Source organism: Centroberyx gerrardi, chromosome 18 (assembly GCF_048128805.1).
Source record: "Centroberyx gerrardi isolate f3 chromosome 18, fCenGer3.hap1.cur.20231027, whole genome shotgun sequence".
NCBI lineage: Eukaryota > Metazoa > Chordata > Actinopteri > Beryciformes > Berycidae > Centroberyx > Centroberyx gerrardi.
In genome coordinates this window covers 24,257,030-24,273,876 of record NC_136014.1, presented here as the reverse complement: position 1 = coordinate 24,273,876, position 16,847 = coordinate 24,257,030, and the positions used below count along the sequence as shown (strand labels likewise).

General features: G+C 40.7%; 2 protein-coding genes across 2 annotated transcripts; both read right to left on the bottom strand.

Annotated features, from left to right (window-relative positions):
* Nucleotides 1-97: 97 nt before the first annotated feature.
* pnrc1 (proline-rich nuclear receptor coactivator 1) lies at nucleotides 98-4,115 on the bottom strand. Its single transcript, XM_071896078.2, has 2 exons — nucleotides 3,495-4,115; nucleotides 98-2,255 (listed from the first exon to the last, which is right to left on the bottom strand). Exons 1-2 carry the CDS (start codon nucleotides 3,840-3,842, stop codon nucleotides 1,776-1,778), a joined length of 828 nt encoding a protein of 275 aa, XP_071752179.2. The 5' UTR covers nucleotides 3,843-4,115; the 3' UTR covers nucleotides 98-1,775.
* Nucleotides 4,116-5,390: 1,275 nt separating this feature from the next.
* On the bottom strand, nucleotides 5,391-16,847 carry crip2l (cysteine-rich protein 2-like). The gene is made up of 8 exons (XM_071896076.2): nucleotides 16,745-16,847; nucleotides 9,571-9,665; nucleotides 8,554-8,611; nucleotides 8,298-8,429; nucleotides 7,579-7,647; nucleotides 7,324-7,418; nucleotides 6,658-6,715; nucleotides 5,391-6,125 (listed from the first exon to the last, which is right to left on the bottom strand). Exons 1-8 carry the CDS (start codon nucleotides 16,785-16,787, stop codon nucleotides 6,061-6,063), a joined length of 615 nt encoding a protein of 204 aa, XP_071752177.2. The 5' UTR covers nucleotides 16,788-16,847; the 3' UTR covers nucleotides 5,391-6,060.

Genomic DNA, 16,847 nt, shown 5'->3' with positions numbered 1-16,847 from the left:
GAGCAGCAGCACACACACACACACACACACACACACACACACATATATATACAGTATATAACTTCTTTTGGCTCATAATAACCAGAGAGGCAACATAATAGGGGTAACCAATTTTTTAATACAATTTTCAATTTAGATATGAAATGCTTCATAAAATAAACATTTGTTTTTTTCAAATTGTGGTGTGGGAGTGTGTTGTTGAGCATATTATTTTCATAACTGGAATGAAATAATTTTAAAACACTGCAATAAAATGGGCAGTTTTTTTGCTACAGTAATACAATTTTCCATTTGTGCGACATCACAGAGGTCAAGAAACAAGAACCAGCAGCTGCCTGCATCCGAAGAAATCATGATAAAAGACATGTAGTACATAATGACAAGATCATCCGTGGCAAATTCAACATATACTCTTGGTAAACATTTAAGTGCTTTAGATTAAACGTTTGAGGAAAAAAAGGGTAAAGAAGAGGTATGTGAAATAAAGTCGTACGTGAAATATAGTCCCCTTAAAAAAACACAACATACAGACAGAAATCATGTCAGTGCGACTCAGTTAAAAAAGGAAAAAGCAGTCTGTCTCGATGCAGGATGCTGGCTTCCTGCAGCAGCTGTCCTCATGCTAGAGACTCTGTTCCTCGGCTTTGAGACTTTTCACATTGTCGTCTTCTGGTTCTTCCAGAGAGTTTCCCACAAGGTTTGGGTCATCTCTCCGGTACACTGAGGCCACAACAGCCACTTCAGCTTCACAGTCCCCAACACAGCTTGAGGCTTGCCACTAGCATGACTCGTGTTCAGGAGGAAAAGGAACTTCAGCCACCAGCAAACTGCTGGGAAGTTCTGGCCCTGAATGGCAGGTTTGTCCACTATCACAGCCATTTTGGCAGGTAGCCAGCCAAGATTTGGAAATCCTTTTCTACTCTCTAAGTCTAGCTGGCTGGTGAATTCGTCAAAGTGGCTGGTCGAGCTTTGGGATGAACCAACCGCTGTGGCTGGTGAACAAAACAGTTAAGTTTCCTGCCCTTCCCCTGTTTGTTTTCAGTGCAAATCTGTAAGAAAAGTCTTTCTCACGTCCATTGTGTCCCACATGGGTGCTGCCACCCACCGGTGGAACTGTAAGAAAGTGCCTCAGTTCGCAGGGACATTTTGATAAGCCTCAGTAACAAAACTAGAATCTCAGTTAAAATCAAAATGGAAAATATACACATATATGTCTACAATATATTATGTACATTTACAGAAGAGCTCATTAAAAAGTCGATTAGCACAAGGCTGCCTTCCCAAAACTGTTCGCAGTGAAAGTGCATTTATCACTTGTAAAATGTAAACATGAGTCAGAGACTCTCGACACTGCTGGAGACTTCCTCAACCTTCTAGCACACACTTTGTAACACTCACTTCCACTTCACTTCTGTCCAAAATAACGTGTTAGTTTGTTTTCCAATTCAATCACAAAACAGAAATGATTTTCTCCATCACCTCTGCCTTTCACAATTTGATACATGATTTTAACAATTCAGCAACTGCTATAACAGCATTACAGTCAGATCTCCAGCAACAACAGAGTCTCCAAAACCTGTTCACAAATGCGGGCAGCATGTTGACTTTCTTGCATCTGGGAAATTGTACTACAGTTCTCAAAAAACTCCCTTCATTCTATTGCAGCGGGTTGCAGGCCGTACCCAGTTTACTTTGATTCCAATTTCCAATTGTTGACGTCTGACATTCATCAGATATCGGGTCGGTCAGCTCCACTTTGAAACTCCAGATTACAGTCATGATTTACCTTCAACCTTCAGCAGGGACTTTAAATGAACAGTCATTTGCTCTCGGCTATGGCTGCCATGTTGGGGCTCGTTCTCTCCGACCCAGTGGCTGGGCGGTTTGGGTAAGACACTCGGGGAGGGCGGCTCGCTGAACTTCGCTCCAGCGTAGACCTTCTCTCCATCCTTGAGGTCTTCAGGCACAGGTGCAGCGGGGGAGAGCGTCAGTATCTTGACGTTGTCGGACGCACAGAGAGGCTTCTTCTGCTCTCTGTGTTGGGGCGGCTGGAGAGACGAGGGCTTGTGCTGGCTGCCGTTATCTTTCTTCCTGGTGGCCTGAGAAGCCCCGGGGGGCGCCGGGCTCGGCTTGGCCCGGTGGCTCCGGCCGTTCACATGTTGGGCTGTTTGATCGTGTCTGGCCAGGCTGCGGACCGGCTGGCCTGCCGCCTGCCCCGCCCCTCGCTCCAGTCTGCCGCCTTTGGATTTCAGCAGCTAGGAAAACAAACAAACAGCAGTTATTAATCCAATTATCAGTCTTGATTTGAAAAACAAAATTATCTTATTACACTTTTGACCTCTTACAACAATATCTTGATGATTTTCAACTAATATGTAACTAATATCTAATATCTTAATAACTAATACTAATAACTAAGTCTAAGGTCCCTTCCTTTCAAAACTAGGAGAGCCCATAACAATTTGTGCCAACATCAGACTATTCAATGGGAAAACAAACATTGACAGCATTGGCAGATGAAGCGCCATTATATTTACTCATTTTCTTCAAGTCTTTATTCAAATTGTTTAATTTAATGTGTATTAATCTATCACTATTGTCATTATTGATAACCTTAATGTGTTACACTTTATACTGTCCGTGTCATTCAACTTCTGGCTTCTAGAACTGAAAAAATAAAAGCTATTCTATTCTAAAGTGGACATTCTAAATGAAATATTTCAACATTGCCAATGTACACATACTGGAAATTTAGTAAATGTGGAAGATAAAATTGCAATATACACGATTAACTATGCAGCACTATGTACACATTTTGTTATTTATTTTTCAGCCTCATGTATAACTGTCATTAAGAGCTACTACTGTATACTAATTATTTGTTTGACAGTTGAGGGTGTCGTGGTGGATTGAATAACAGAAGTTCAGTTTCCTGGCCTGATTGTAACTACCCCACTTTTACATCCTGTTACTGAAGCTGCTGCTACTTTACAGACCAAACACGTCGGCAATGCGCAACCTGGGGGATTTTTATCTCGCTGAAGCTGCCAGAGGAAAGAGGAAGTCAGGCTTGTTTAACAGAAGTCTGGTTTCGATTCATCACACACGGATTAGTAACTGCGCCACTTCACAACGCCTCAGGCACAACAGAGGATTTAGTGAAGATTAAACCCACCTAGACTCTGATTACCCAACGTTTTTATTAGCAGAATAGGTTACCCACCTTTTGGGCGCTGTCATTAATATTTATGAGGTGAATTCATAGTACATACATATCATACAAAATAGCATCAAACTGTTTGTATTGGTGGCTGTTTGTCTCACAGATCACAGACTGGAGGTCAGTTTAGGTTTTTAGGTTTTCTTTACATCACTGGACACAACAGATATTGTTTACCACCTTGCCATCTCATTTAACCCCTGAAGTCGAACACAACTGCAGCACTGCTGACAAAAACAGATTTTCCTGTGGATGCCATAATCCATGAATTTACCTCTTTCTTGGTTCCCAGCTTGAGATGATGGAGAGTCACCCCAGTCTGTGCACCGGTCGGCAGCTCGGTACCGGGCTGCACAGTGGCTTTGGTGCTGGCTGAGGCCGCCACATTGTTGTTGTTGTGGTCCGACAGGCGGACCGGGTTGTTCCTCTGAGGTTTCTGGTGCGGCAGCTGGCCGGGATGCGGCGGCCGCTGAGGAAGTTTTTTCCCACCTTTCTTCAGTAATGCTTGCCGTGTTTTCCCCAGGTTCACCCCATCGTTGTTCAAAATCACCGATATCGGGTTGTTGTTTTCGACGTTGCCGATATTTACTTCGTCGTTATGAGCCAGAGATCCGTCCAACATGGCTTTTATCTGGCGAATACATAAATAGACTTGAAAAATTCCACGGCGGCTAAGTTATTTACTTGTTAGCCAGCTAGCTATCAACGTCGACGTTAACGTTAGCTTGCCAAGCTTATTCGCTAGATTTCTTATCAAAGTTGCCCTCGCGTAGGTAGAATTAGTAAACGGGAGTAGAGGTTATCGGTTAAGTAATTCCTGTGTCTAATTTGCGGGTTTCGGATGAATTCTGTTAAAGCAGCATCGACCGTCTAATCCCGAGATGACGTACCGCAGCAGTAGCTACCGAAGAACGGCGGAACTACCGTTAAATCACCTACAATAAAATATATGACTTCCGGTAACAAATTTCAAAATAAGAGCCCTTATTGTCGAACGTGACGTAATGTTTTTTGGAGTAATACAAAGTACTACAAAAGTGAAAATAATGTGTGTGTTTAAGGTGGAATTGTTGTTTTTTTTTTCTAAAATGTCCTGTTCACAGCATATGCAAGATGTAATATATCAAGGGCTAAATGAAAGAATATATTTATGGAGGAATATGTAGTAAATTAAAATACACTTACATACACAACGCGTTTTACAAAGTGTCCTTTTCACAGCACACATTAATATTCATATAGGTCTATGCAAGATTCCATATATATCAGGCTGCCAAAATTACACAAAGAAATCACACAAGACGCAATGACAGTGCTATATCAGAAAATCTCTAAACAACACCAAAAGTCATAATACCATATGATGTTTTCAGTATCTGTTTTTCAGCTATAGCTCCATTCTATATTTCATCAAATGAGTCCAGCATTTTGGTGGGATTTCGTGGTTCTGCACACCCCAATATTTAGTTGTTCGTTATGTGAAATTGTATGCTTTTATTTTGAAGGCGAATCGCCTAATTTCCGGTCTTATTCTGGCTGGCTTGATGCAGCTCCTTTCCGGGCCCCTTTTCTAGTAAGGGGCGTTACCGACCAGCCCATCAGTCTTTTTCATTGGCCCGGCGTATTGGAAGGCGGGGCTCAATTGTGACAGACGTAAAAATACACATAAAAAAGACACAGTTAGGCGAGGCTGTTGTGCTTGATGCAGGGTTGTATGTTTTGATTATGTTATATACTTTTGTATATGGTTTGTTGGTTTATACAAGTTTTATTTGTGCAAAAGATGAGATGTTTTTTTATTGATTGAAATCTCTTAATAGAAACAGCAGCAACAACTGACAGAGACTCACCTCAACTCCAACTGAGCCAGAAATAATGACAATTATCTAGATGCAAATGCATTGTTATATTTATATAGCCTCACTTACCACTTAAATAAAATATTATAATAATAATAACAACAACAACAATCATAATAATATTAATAATAAATAAGCATCATGTAATTTTATTTTACCTATTATAATCCAACATCTTTAGCATTCCCCAGTTTATGTTTAAGTAATAAGATACTACATATTTCTTATGTTTATTGTTATCGTTTTGCACTGTGACAACTACTATATGTGGAAAAGTATCTGATTCAACTGACACTGCACAACAGTTTTGATATCACACAGTTTTATTGTAGAAAATCTGCTGACCAGTTGATCACTTTCTCTTCAGAACAGACCCTGGGTGAGTGAACCTAAGTTAGCCTACACAACATTCACTAAAACAAATGACGGTACTGCACGTCTCTATGTGTTTCCTGGCTACATCTACACCACCATCCCTCTCTTTAGACCCAAGATTAAGTTGGTTAAGAAATACTGACAATAAAGTGAAGAGCAGATGCCTTTTTCCTACATCTTGTAAGTGCACAAATGTCTGAAAAACAACTATCATGAGTGAAAAAACAACAGGCGCTTGAACTCACCACATGATAGGCTACTTATTTGGCAAAGAGAACCAAAAAACTTAAAGGCAAACCTACTGTAGCCTATATCTCACACGGGACGACGTATAAAGATTTGTTTCGGTACAAAAAATAGATATATAAACAATATACAAATACAACATAAACATCTACATGTCCGTCCCTGTGAGCGCAGTACATATCGTTTGTCACCGTTACTGTTGAAAGGCAAATAAAAGAGAAGACGAGCGAGCTGCGGGACGGGTGTCGGCCCGGTCCTGGATGCAGACGTACAATAGAGAGTAATGGGTGTAGAGGTGAAGGAGCGGCCGGTCTAGGAGCCAGTCAGGGTCCTGGAGGGTTTGTGTTCCTCTCTCGTGGCTCAGGGCTGCGCCTCAGCACCGGGCTCGTCGTAGATGTAGCTGCCTACACCTCCAGTGTTTACACCTGAGCGGGACAGAGAGCAGAGTGCAGTGAGTATCTTTAAAACTTGGGGTTTGGGGCGTCCTGTAGGTTTGAATCCAGTCTGGGACCTTTGTCGCATGTCATCCCCATGTCATATCTCTACTTTAAACTGACAAATAAAGGGGTTAACTAGGGTTTGACCAATATGGGTTTTTGAAGGCTGATACCAATGCCGATATTTTTCAATTTAAACTGCCGATAGACAAAATTCTATGCCATTAATTTTGACCATTTCTATGCTAAAAAATGACAAGTAGTCAGTAATTCCCCACAGAATGTTATTCTCATCAGAGAATATTCAATGGTAGGAGAAACTCTGGGATTAATTAATGCCTTTGAATGAAGAATTAATTTGCAAAAAACATTATATGAATAAGGGCGGATGCTAGTCGACGTGGCAGCTTCAATCCCTGTCCTCTTTTAAAGAACAGTAGCCCGCCTTGCTGCCCGATCCCCTTTGATACAGACAGTGAGGAATTTCAACCTGAACATGAAGGAGTTTCTGACTCCGTACCTTTGGGTCCGAACAGCACAGCGTAGCAGGGCTTGTGGCAGTACGGCTGTCCGTCATGCTGCAACACAAAGAAAACAGTTCCTCTCACATCCTCCATCTGGGCCATGAAAGACGCCAAATTTCATCAAACCAGCAACATGATCTCTCAGCACAGTAAGATCATTTGACTTCATAAAAGTCTCTAATTTTAAAAAAGAAATCTATTTTCTAACTTCCACTCTAAAGTTTAAATTTAAATAAACTGAAATGTTTTTGAAATGTCCGAATACCAGGTAAAAAAAAAAAAAAAAAAACATCTATTGTACTGTTGTATTTTACAGCTATCTGTGGTGCTGAAATCCTGAGGCAGGGGGAGGGTGGATTACTGAGGAATTATATATTACACAATCAGAATCATCATCACTAGGCTATTAGAAAAGAAAAGCAACAATGTTTATTGTATATCTCAGAAATGCTGAATATCATATATCCGAGGGGGAACGTGCCCGCTGAATTTGAGTGGATGGAAAAGAACAAATGGTGAAATCCATATTGAATCCAAAGATCTCAAGCAAAACAGTCAGTCAGTGTGACACAGTTAGAGGCGTTAACATCACTTTACACCCCTGTTCATTTTCCCATTAGTCTGCCAGGGCGCTGACACCTGTAGCGCCCCCTGTCTCTCACCTCCGCATGGCTGCCGGGAGCCAGAGTCTTGCTGCATCTCTCACAGCGCAGACAGGGCCGGTGCCAGTTCTTTCCAAGGGACGACACCTTCTCAGCTGTGGAGACACACACACACACACACACACACACACACCAGATCACCATAGAGACCATATTCCGTCACCCAGGTAACTAGCCGCCACATTCACTCCTATACATTCCAACAGTCGTGTATTTGCACATATCAAGAGATGAAATACTGCTCTTCTTCTTTACCAAAATATACTGTTTTGTTGCATCTGGGGCAGACGTTGGGTCCTCCAGAGAAAGACGTGAAGCTCGCAGCTAGAAGAAGAAACCAGGAAATTGGGATAATCAATTATTTACTGTGGAATAATTGCAGTCACGTCGCTAATGAATCGGCATTATCAATATTTAATACAGACTTAAAACCTTTGAGATGAACCAAAGTGCTTGAAGTGTTTTTTTCCCCCCTCAGTAACACGAAGCACGCACATTATCTCTCTTCATATTTCTCCCTGTTTGTCTCCCTGAACACACACACACACACACACACACACACACACACACCCTTCCACCCGCTACCACACAATCACTTTCCCTATGATCTCATTATCTGCATTAGGGCTTTTTAAAATTTATTTCCCGTATTTGTTATTGATGCATTTCCTGGTTTTACACCATTCCCTTCCTTGGTGAGTTTTGTTGTTTTTGTCATCTTGTTTTTTCTCTCTCTTTCTCTTTTGGGGTGTTATGTCTTCATAAGTCGCTTGGGGTTTCTTTGTCTCCCCCTGCACAGTTTGTATTTTTTCCTCCCTCTCTTTCCAGTCTATTTATCATTTGTGCAAATAAATTAAACTAAATCTAATTCGACCTCCTAGTCCTTCCACAGAGGACAATACTCGGTAAAACATCGCGTTTTCTCTTCCCTAAGTTTGACAGTTTTTTCTATTTTTGCTGCTCATGTTTCTCACCCTTCACTGGGCCCCGGGTGGGAGCTTTTCTCTCCTCCTCCGGTTTGGCATCTGTTTCCATGGAAACGGCGGCAGGGGCTTCGTTAGCTGGAGCGTTGTAGACGTAGGAACCAGCTCCGCCGATATTCACACCTAAAACACACACACACACACACACACACACACACAGGCAGTCCAGTCAACGCATACGGAACGAGCAACGTATTTGCAAAAGTATAGACTGCTTTGATGAGGCTCTGTCCTCTTTAACTGTCACCTTTCGGTCCGAAGAGGGCAGCATAGCAGGGCTTGTGGCAGTACGGCGTCCCATCATGCTGCAAAACAACAGGAGGGACAGACAGTGAACAGAAGCATCCACTGTGTCACTGTAAAGCCAGATTTCATCACAAGTGTCTCTGAGTGGAAGCTGGCTGCGATCACACCTACAGTTTGTTTTCTTTGGTCTGAAGCACAGTGGAAAAGTTGACTTTTTTGTTTTTGGTTCGTTTATACTCATACTGCCCAGTTAGAAGGAAAATCTGGAAATCTGATTCCAGTAACTTCAGCTAAGCATGATGGACTAGTCTGCTTCTTCTTCTCTGGTGTTCATACCAGGTAAGAACACAAAGAAACAGCTGAATATGAGCATCAGTCTAGACTGCAGTTTGTTCTGCTAGGCTTTCCAAGCATGAAGAACTGCTGGCTATCTGATGTCAACATCCATCTCCTTATACCCATAAACTTTTGCATTTTGGGTTTCTTGAATTCAAAATGTTCTTGTTTTATATACATACAAAAAGATATACTAAAACATACTAAAATATATATAATGCAGACATTGTTAAAATTTGATTTTGTTTGGTAGTTACATTTAAAGTTATAGCATTTTTAAAAATCCACCCTTTTTACAGGCAGTTTCAGACTAATTTCAGTCAACGCATCACAACCGGACTCGGTTCTGGTTGGCTCCCTCACTAAAGAATTACTGAAATCCATCCAATCAGGTCAGTTTGCAGCATTTGAACTAGAAAGCCTCCACTCAGCAGGTTTTGAATGAGAGGAGCTGCTGTTGTCAATCAATCATAGTTTTACGCTTTTAACTAAGCTACATTTATTTGCAAAACATCATGAAGAACATTGTCCTTATCTTGAGTCACTGTATATTTGAAAACCAAATCATGAAAACTGAATAATATGGGACCTTTAAAGTTTATTCTATTGACTCATTGTACTTCTTAGAGCATCAGCTAAACGGCTAAAAAAGGTGCTACCTTCTCCTCTCGGCTCCTCTCACCTCAGCATGGCCTCCTGGGTTCAAGGTCTTGTTGCAGCGCTCACATTTCAGACAGAACTTGTGCCAGTCTTTCCCTAAAGAAGACACCTTCTCCGCTGTGGAAGAGGAAGAGACAGAGACCAGGAAGTTACATCAACCGTGTCATGAAGGTACAGCGTTACACATCCATGTTTATGGTGTTTATGGGACAGTAACCCATTTACACCTGGCATTAATATGCATCCATCGGGTTGTGTTTGGATGGAGTAAAATGCATAAAATCCAGGTGTAAATGCATCCAAGACTCCGTAGGTGGTCAGAGACACATTTGGCCACATTAGTAACAAAGTGTAAATGTAAATGTGTCTCTAATCCACATATACAGAAGGAGCTACGTCAACAGATATAAACTTTTGTGCACGAATCCAACCAGGAAACACAGGAGGCAAATAAAACAGGAGGCAGACAGCTCAGATCGTAACATACTTGTCAAAAATACATTGTCAGGATACTCATGGATGGGGAACAAGCGAGACGAGGCGTTTACTGTCGATTTTAAATGACGTAAATATTTGATTTCTTGAAAGAGAAATCGTATTTCAGTGCATATGTTGATATCAGGCGCAAATATAATCCTGCTACATCAAATCTAGACACAATCAGGATACGAAACACTATAATGCCAAGTGTAAATGTGTCTTCAATCCACATATAACAGCTATGTAAATGCAATTAAACTTCCCTGTGTGGATCCAACAAGGAAGTGCATGCAAATCAAACAGGAATTGGGTGGCGACATCTTGAGAGGAAGCGACATGCGCTGTAATCTGTTTTTTTTTTATGATAAAGAAAAGATATAAATGCCTTCCAGCTAAATCATATCTTGACACAATTCGTATACGGGACGCACGTTAATGCCGGGTGTTATGGCAGTGTTGGCCTTCCATACTGCAGAGCAGCATTGCAGTATAAGTGATAAAAAAGCACTTGTGATTGACTGGCACTTGGGAGTTCATATCATCCAGAGGCAAATTCTTTCCACTGCGTTCTGAAGGGCAGCGTGGCGACAGAGAGAGAGAGATACTCGTTATATTGATTTATCCTTTTAATGCGCTCGGTTCCTCCGTCTCTGTCTCCACTGACCTGGACCTGCAGCATTCCTCTGTATGACTCACTGTTGTTCAAAATGTTTTTCAAAGCCTGTTTCTCATTTCAACTCCCAATGCCACTGCCCCACTTCTGTCTGCTCTGCCTGTCTATCATATCCTTGTGTCGACACAAACACACACACACACACACACACACACACACACTCATACATACAAATCGGAGTGTTTCTACTGAGCCTGCTAATCCTCGTACATAAAAACACTCCTTTATCTTTAACTCACCATTTCAAACATTCGTGTAGTAAAATTAACAACAAATTAACAAAATATCTATGGCATTGGAAATATATCAGAGAAATATATCAGAATATATCAGAATCAATTGAAGCGGTAACGTAATACTGCTTTGTCATTTGTTTTTGTTATTTTTGTTGGTTTCAAATCGAGGCTTATTAGCATTTACAGGTGAAAAGTGACGCCGACCTCGCCCGTACGCTCTCAGAATAAAAGGTACAGAGTTGTTACCTGTTGTCTCTGGGGCTGTATACCATTTTGACGAACTCTCTGTACCTTTTTTCCTGACCATGTAAAATATGAGTAGGTGGGTGGAGATTGGGAGTGTCTTGAAATCCGAATGGGCGAGTTTTTGTTCCAAAATGGGCCAGAAATTGAGTTTAGAGAGCCAGAAATCTCAGTAAGTAATTGCTGGTATTGATTAACAACCCTGTCAACTTCCTGTATATATATATAATGGTGATTCATTTTGTGATGTGAGGCAGTAAAAATCTTACTCATTGCCTCTTTAAGACCTCAAGATCAATCTTTTGTGAATTGTAACTTTGGCTCAGATTCAGTCACAACCATAACATTTGTGGGAAAAAAAGCCTTTTATACAGAAGACCTGCCGAATCAGAGATTTTCCACAGAGATAGGCAGGAGAAGAAAGGGCTTTGTTCAAGCTATTCAACAGTTTGTCACTGAAACGGTTCTAGAAAGCAGAGAGTGGCAGACAGAGAGAGAGGTTCAGCAGCTTTATCTGTAACCTCTGTGTGTTCTGCTCCCAGAATATCCAGCTGATACTCAGCACCCTGATATCCTGTCGCTGGGTGACACTAAGTCACCTTGGCAGACAGGGAGCACTTTGCCTGAAGGTGGAGGCGGTGTGTGTGTGTGTGTGTGTGTGTGTGTGTGTGTGTCATAATCATCTACACACACACACACACACACACACAGACACAAACATAAGGAGAAAGAGAAAGAGGTGAGATGTTCTAGAAAACATTGTCCCTTGTCCTTCACTCTTGCCCATATTCTCTCCTCACACTCTTCCTCCACACTTTGACCTATAGAAGCTTTCATGTGACTTAACCAACTGTCTGGCGGCCATATTGGAGGTCCTCAGCTCTTGAGCAACAGTATACAACTTGGCCATCTCAACAGAATTCGATAAACACAGTTAATTTCTGTGCTGTTTTGACTAGGAACTGATCATTTCGCATCATTTACGCATGTGATGTTTACATCTTGTTAGCTTGTTAGCTAGCTATCTGGTCAGCTAACAACCACAGTTGTTGTGAACATATCAGATTTACACACTACAGCTAACATATCTAGAAGAAGCCAGCATTAGTAATTTGCTTTGCTAAATGATCCTGCTGGCTAGTTAGCTAGCTAACAGTTTGTTAACAGTTAACCTGATTGTGGTGAAAACCGGGACAATTTGGTAGTGAATGTTGAAAACCGGGACATTTTAGTGTTTTACAGATATTTGTCGGGACTCGGGACACCCATCTTGAAACCGCGACAATCCCGGACAAACCGGGACGTCCGGTCAACTGAGCTGACTCTTCTCAAGCTACAACTCAGAGTGTTTTGGAGTAGAGACTAGGGCTAAAGACAAGACAGTTCACTGTGTCACAGTAACCTACATCTGGAAACAAATCCACCTTGTCAGATTATTAACTTTTATTTATTACATTACTGACCGACAAACACACCACAACAATCTTTTTCAGGCATCTCTGTTTCTCTAGCCTGGTTGCTAAATATTTAGACATTGTTTTTGCTCAGCCAATTTTCCAGTCGACCTCCATGATGGAGTCAGAAGATTTGTGACTCAACTGCAAAGCCTCTATTCCTTTTCTCCATGAATATCTCTTTCTTCTCTCTCTCTCGGTACGTGTGTGTGTGTGTGTGGGTGTAAGTAGTTCAATAAAACAAAAGGAAGAGAGGAGAATCAATGCGCGACAACACACACACACACACACGGACATACACACAGGGGACGTGTTCTGAAGTGAGTAATTGAGTGTAATTAGACAGCGGGGTCGCTCTGTGGGGACTCTCAAAATGTTAGGTGTTTCTTATTGAAGATCCATTATGAGATCCGCCCAGAGAAACACCCTAACCCTAACCACAGAGCGCTCTGACTGACAGCAGGGGACGAGTCAGCATTATAGACAACATTACGATTACAGGGCAGATGGATAGCATTACAGTTCCAGAGATGGGAGTGATATATAATGACTCCAGTACAGAGAGAGAGAGAGGGGGACCCGGGGAAACTAATGCAGATAGAGGAGCAAAATCATATGGCTCTGAAAGAATGAGACAATTTTTACTGCAAATACTTCGGCATACAGTGACAGCAGCACAAATATTTACCATCAGCCACAGGCTATGACCCATTTGGGGGCTAATTAGAAGAGAAAGATAGCTTTTGAATAATGAGTAAAGCATTGGGAACATTCAGACTTTCTCTCAGTCGCTTTGGAGGCTAGTCACACAATACGCACAAAACACTGCAGCCTAATGTGCAGATTAATGTAAAACTAAACCACAACAAACAGCCTGAGCTCATTCCAAAACGAGATAACAAAACATTTTTAAAAAATATGACACCTACACTGACAAAATGATTGTTGTAAGTAAGTAAACAAGTCATTTCAAGGCCTTTACTTACAAAATATTTATGCTTTGGGGGATAAATTGATTTGTTGCTTTTGAAATATTAAAGCTAATAGGCAACTTTGCGTGTTGGCAGCTTCAAATGTCAGCTTTGCTCGAGTCCCAAGTCAGTCTCAAGTCTTGAGGCACAAATGTCAAGTCTCAAGTCTAAATGTAGAACAGCAAGTCAAGTCAGAACAAATCAAGAGTCCAGTATCAATTTAATATCTTAAAGAAAACTAAATATCTAGGACTTTTCAATGCAATATGGTTTTAATAGGATAAAAACTTCATGCATCATGAGTTTGATTTCTATAATCAGTTTCAACTTCAATAAATTCAATCATTCCATACAAATTCAGAAAACAGAATTTAAATTCAGTCGTCTGCTGGAACAAATCTCATCACTTTCAATCTAAGTCATTTACACAAACACAAGATCTCAAGTCAAGACTTTAGAAACCTTTTCAAGTCATCAAAGTACAAGTCAGAGTCAAGTCCCAAGTCACCAGAACCCAAGTCAAGTCAAGTCTCAAGTCTTCTCTTCACGCATCAAGTCAAGTCTCAAGCAATTAAAACTGTGACTCGAGTCTGACTCGAGTCCAAGTCATGTGACTCGAGTCCAAGTCATGTGACTCGAGTCCCCAGCTCTAGTTTTTGCCAAATTGGATATAGTGTTTTGGAATGAAACCCTTCACTTGTCAAGAGTTGGACTTTGGAGATGTAAAAACAAAAGAACAAAATTGTGACCAAAAGAAGCAGGTGTTGTGCCAAAATTTGTATTTCCCCCAAAACTATTTCCCAGGGAAGAAAATAATAAAATCATCAATTCAATCATCAATAAAATTTTTGTGGATTTTTTTGTGTGGATTTATTTAAGTACATTTCCCCAAGCTAATTTCCTTGTATCGTGACAAAACAACGCCACACACCGGCAGGGGGAAACACATCTTTTAGGGGATACACATTTTGCAAAACACCTGTTTCATTGCAAAGCTTCAATTTCCCCAGGCAGAAAAAGAAAAGAGGCAGTTTAGTGTGCAGGGTGGGGTTAGTCTGTGGGAGCTGTCCCTCCCTGCCAGTGCTGAACCTGCCGTCCTATTGTTCTCCAGAGAAATGAAGGGGAAATTGATCCATACGATGCATGTGCGATCAATGAATTATTCACCACTCCATGTGGCGTGGCTGCAAAATGAATAGAAGCTGATGGATGGCTGCTAAACTCACTGAAATCCTCAAAAAGGCCTTTGTTTTTGAGATATCCCGAGGTATAACAAAACACAACCATGCTTTTTGAAATCTCTAAAGTCCCTCCTTCATGCAATCGGATGTTGTGGAGAAAACGTTTCACTGCAAAGGAGGTAAAATCAGAGGATAAGGTGACATACCCCCAAAAAAACCCAAAAGCACAAAGCCAATTGTCACCTAATGGACAATAGGTTGCATAAAGTCATGAAACTCAATGATGGAAAGTCAGATTGGGCTTAAACTGTGTATTTAGATAGTGAAGTGTCTGTATTTGTGTTTGTAGATGACAGGTTTTTCTTTTCTCTAAGGTACAAAGGAAGTATTCAACAACACTAATGTGATTAGGGGAGAGAAATTGCCTTTTAATCTCTTTCAACACAGGGCAATCGTGTCCAATAACCAGGGATGAACCCACCTAAACTCATTTCACTTAGCTTTTTAGGCTAAAATATTATAATGAGGTAAATTTATAGTGTAAATCATTATGAGTAGTGTCAAAGCGATGTAAGTTATATAAGGATAGGGTCATTTAAGTGGAGGAAAAAAGCAAAAATCAAATCTTTTCTGTTTTATTGATTTTTGTTGATAATGGTGGTTGTTTGCCATGTGATGATCACAGACTGGAGGTCAGAGTTCACTCACCTTTTCTACATCACTGCCAATAGCATGTTAGGCCCATGCTTGTAACCAAACGGCAGGTCAGGCCTGTTAAAGGCTCATCCTAATCTTATCCAAAGATAGTAAACCCATGATAGTCAGGCGTGAGGTGGGATACCGACCGGTTGCCAGTTTGTGAGTCAGGGAATCACCATCTGAGGCATTATTTGACATGTGGGAGTAAGATAACATCACTTTCATTTCCTCTGCTGCAAAAAGCAGCAAACTGAGAATCTTGTTAAAAATGTTAAAAATGGAAAGTCTGAGCCGCTGCAGACTGGAATCAAGATAATCAGGCAGGTTATTAGATTTGGGCATTTGCTGCGTAGCTCTCAGTGGAAAATCAGATATTCCTCCATGGTCTTATAATGTGTCTGTGGTGCTCCAGTGGGGAGTTTATAGTGAGATTATTGTACTTAAATCTCACATGGTTTCACTATAATATTCCTATGGGGACTTGTAGTTTTGCTGTGATATTTTTATCGTATCATTCTAAAATGTATTATAGGATAACTGTAGTTCTTTTTCATAAGGGTGATGTTTTCAAATGTTTAAATGAGAAAATGATTGAGACTGACTGAGAAAAGCATTTATAATAACGACAAAATATAATTTCTTATCAATTTTTGGACAAATTCCACATCCACCCATGTAAGTGCATCCTGATCCTACAGTTACATGCTACAGTTTTGGTGTGATATTTGTATTGTATAATTCCAAAATTTATTAGGATTTCTATAGATGCCATGTTTGAAAAAGATTCTGAATTGAATTATGGTGGGCTAGGTTTGTTTTTTGTTCTTTATTCTTCATCTCATATTGTATCACTATAATCTTTCTATACTATTCCTATAGGCTATCATAGATAATTTATAGTTTTTCTGTGATATCAGTATAATATCCTTTTAAAATGTATTATAGGATTACATAGTGATTTTTATTTCATAAGAGGCTGCACGTCATCTCAGATCCACTACAAACTGCAACTGGCCTATAATAAATCGGATCAGTCTAATTCTAAAGCTGAGTTTACACAGAAAAAAACTCATGTAGAAAAGATATCATGTATAAAAATTATTATGAATGAAATAACGTCAGGTTATCTTTTTCTAAGACACAATGACAAGATGGTAAAATCACATAAAGCAGTCAAAGCCACCGCCTCTGCTGTCTGTCACATGGCAGGATGGCTTATTTACTGCTGCAGCCATAATAAAGAAAACACACGCACTTACCGAAATAAACCGTTTTGTCGCATTTCGGGCATTTTGACGCCATGTTCCTGCACTGTGGACCGGAGCGGAGGGAACAAGGCGGAATCCTGTCAGTTCACCGGCG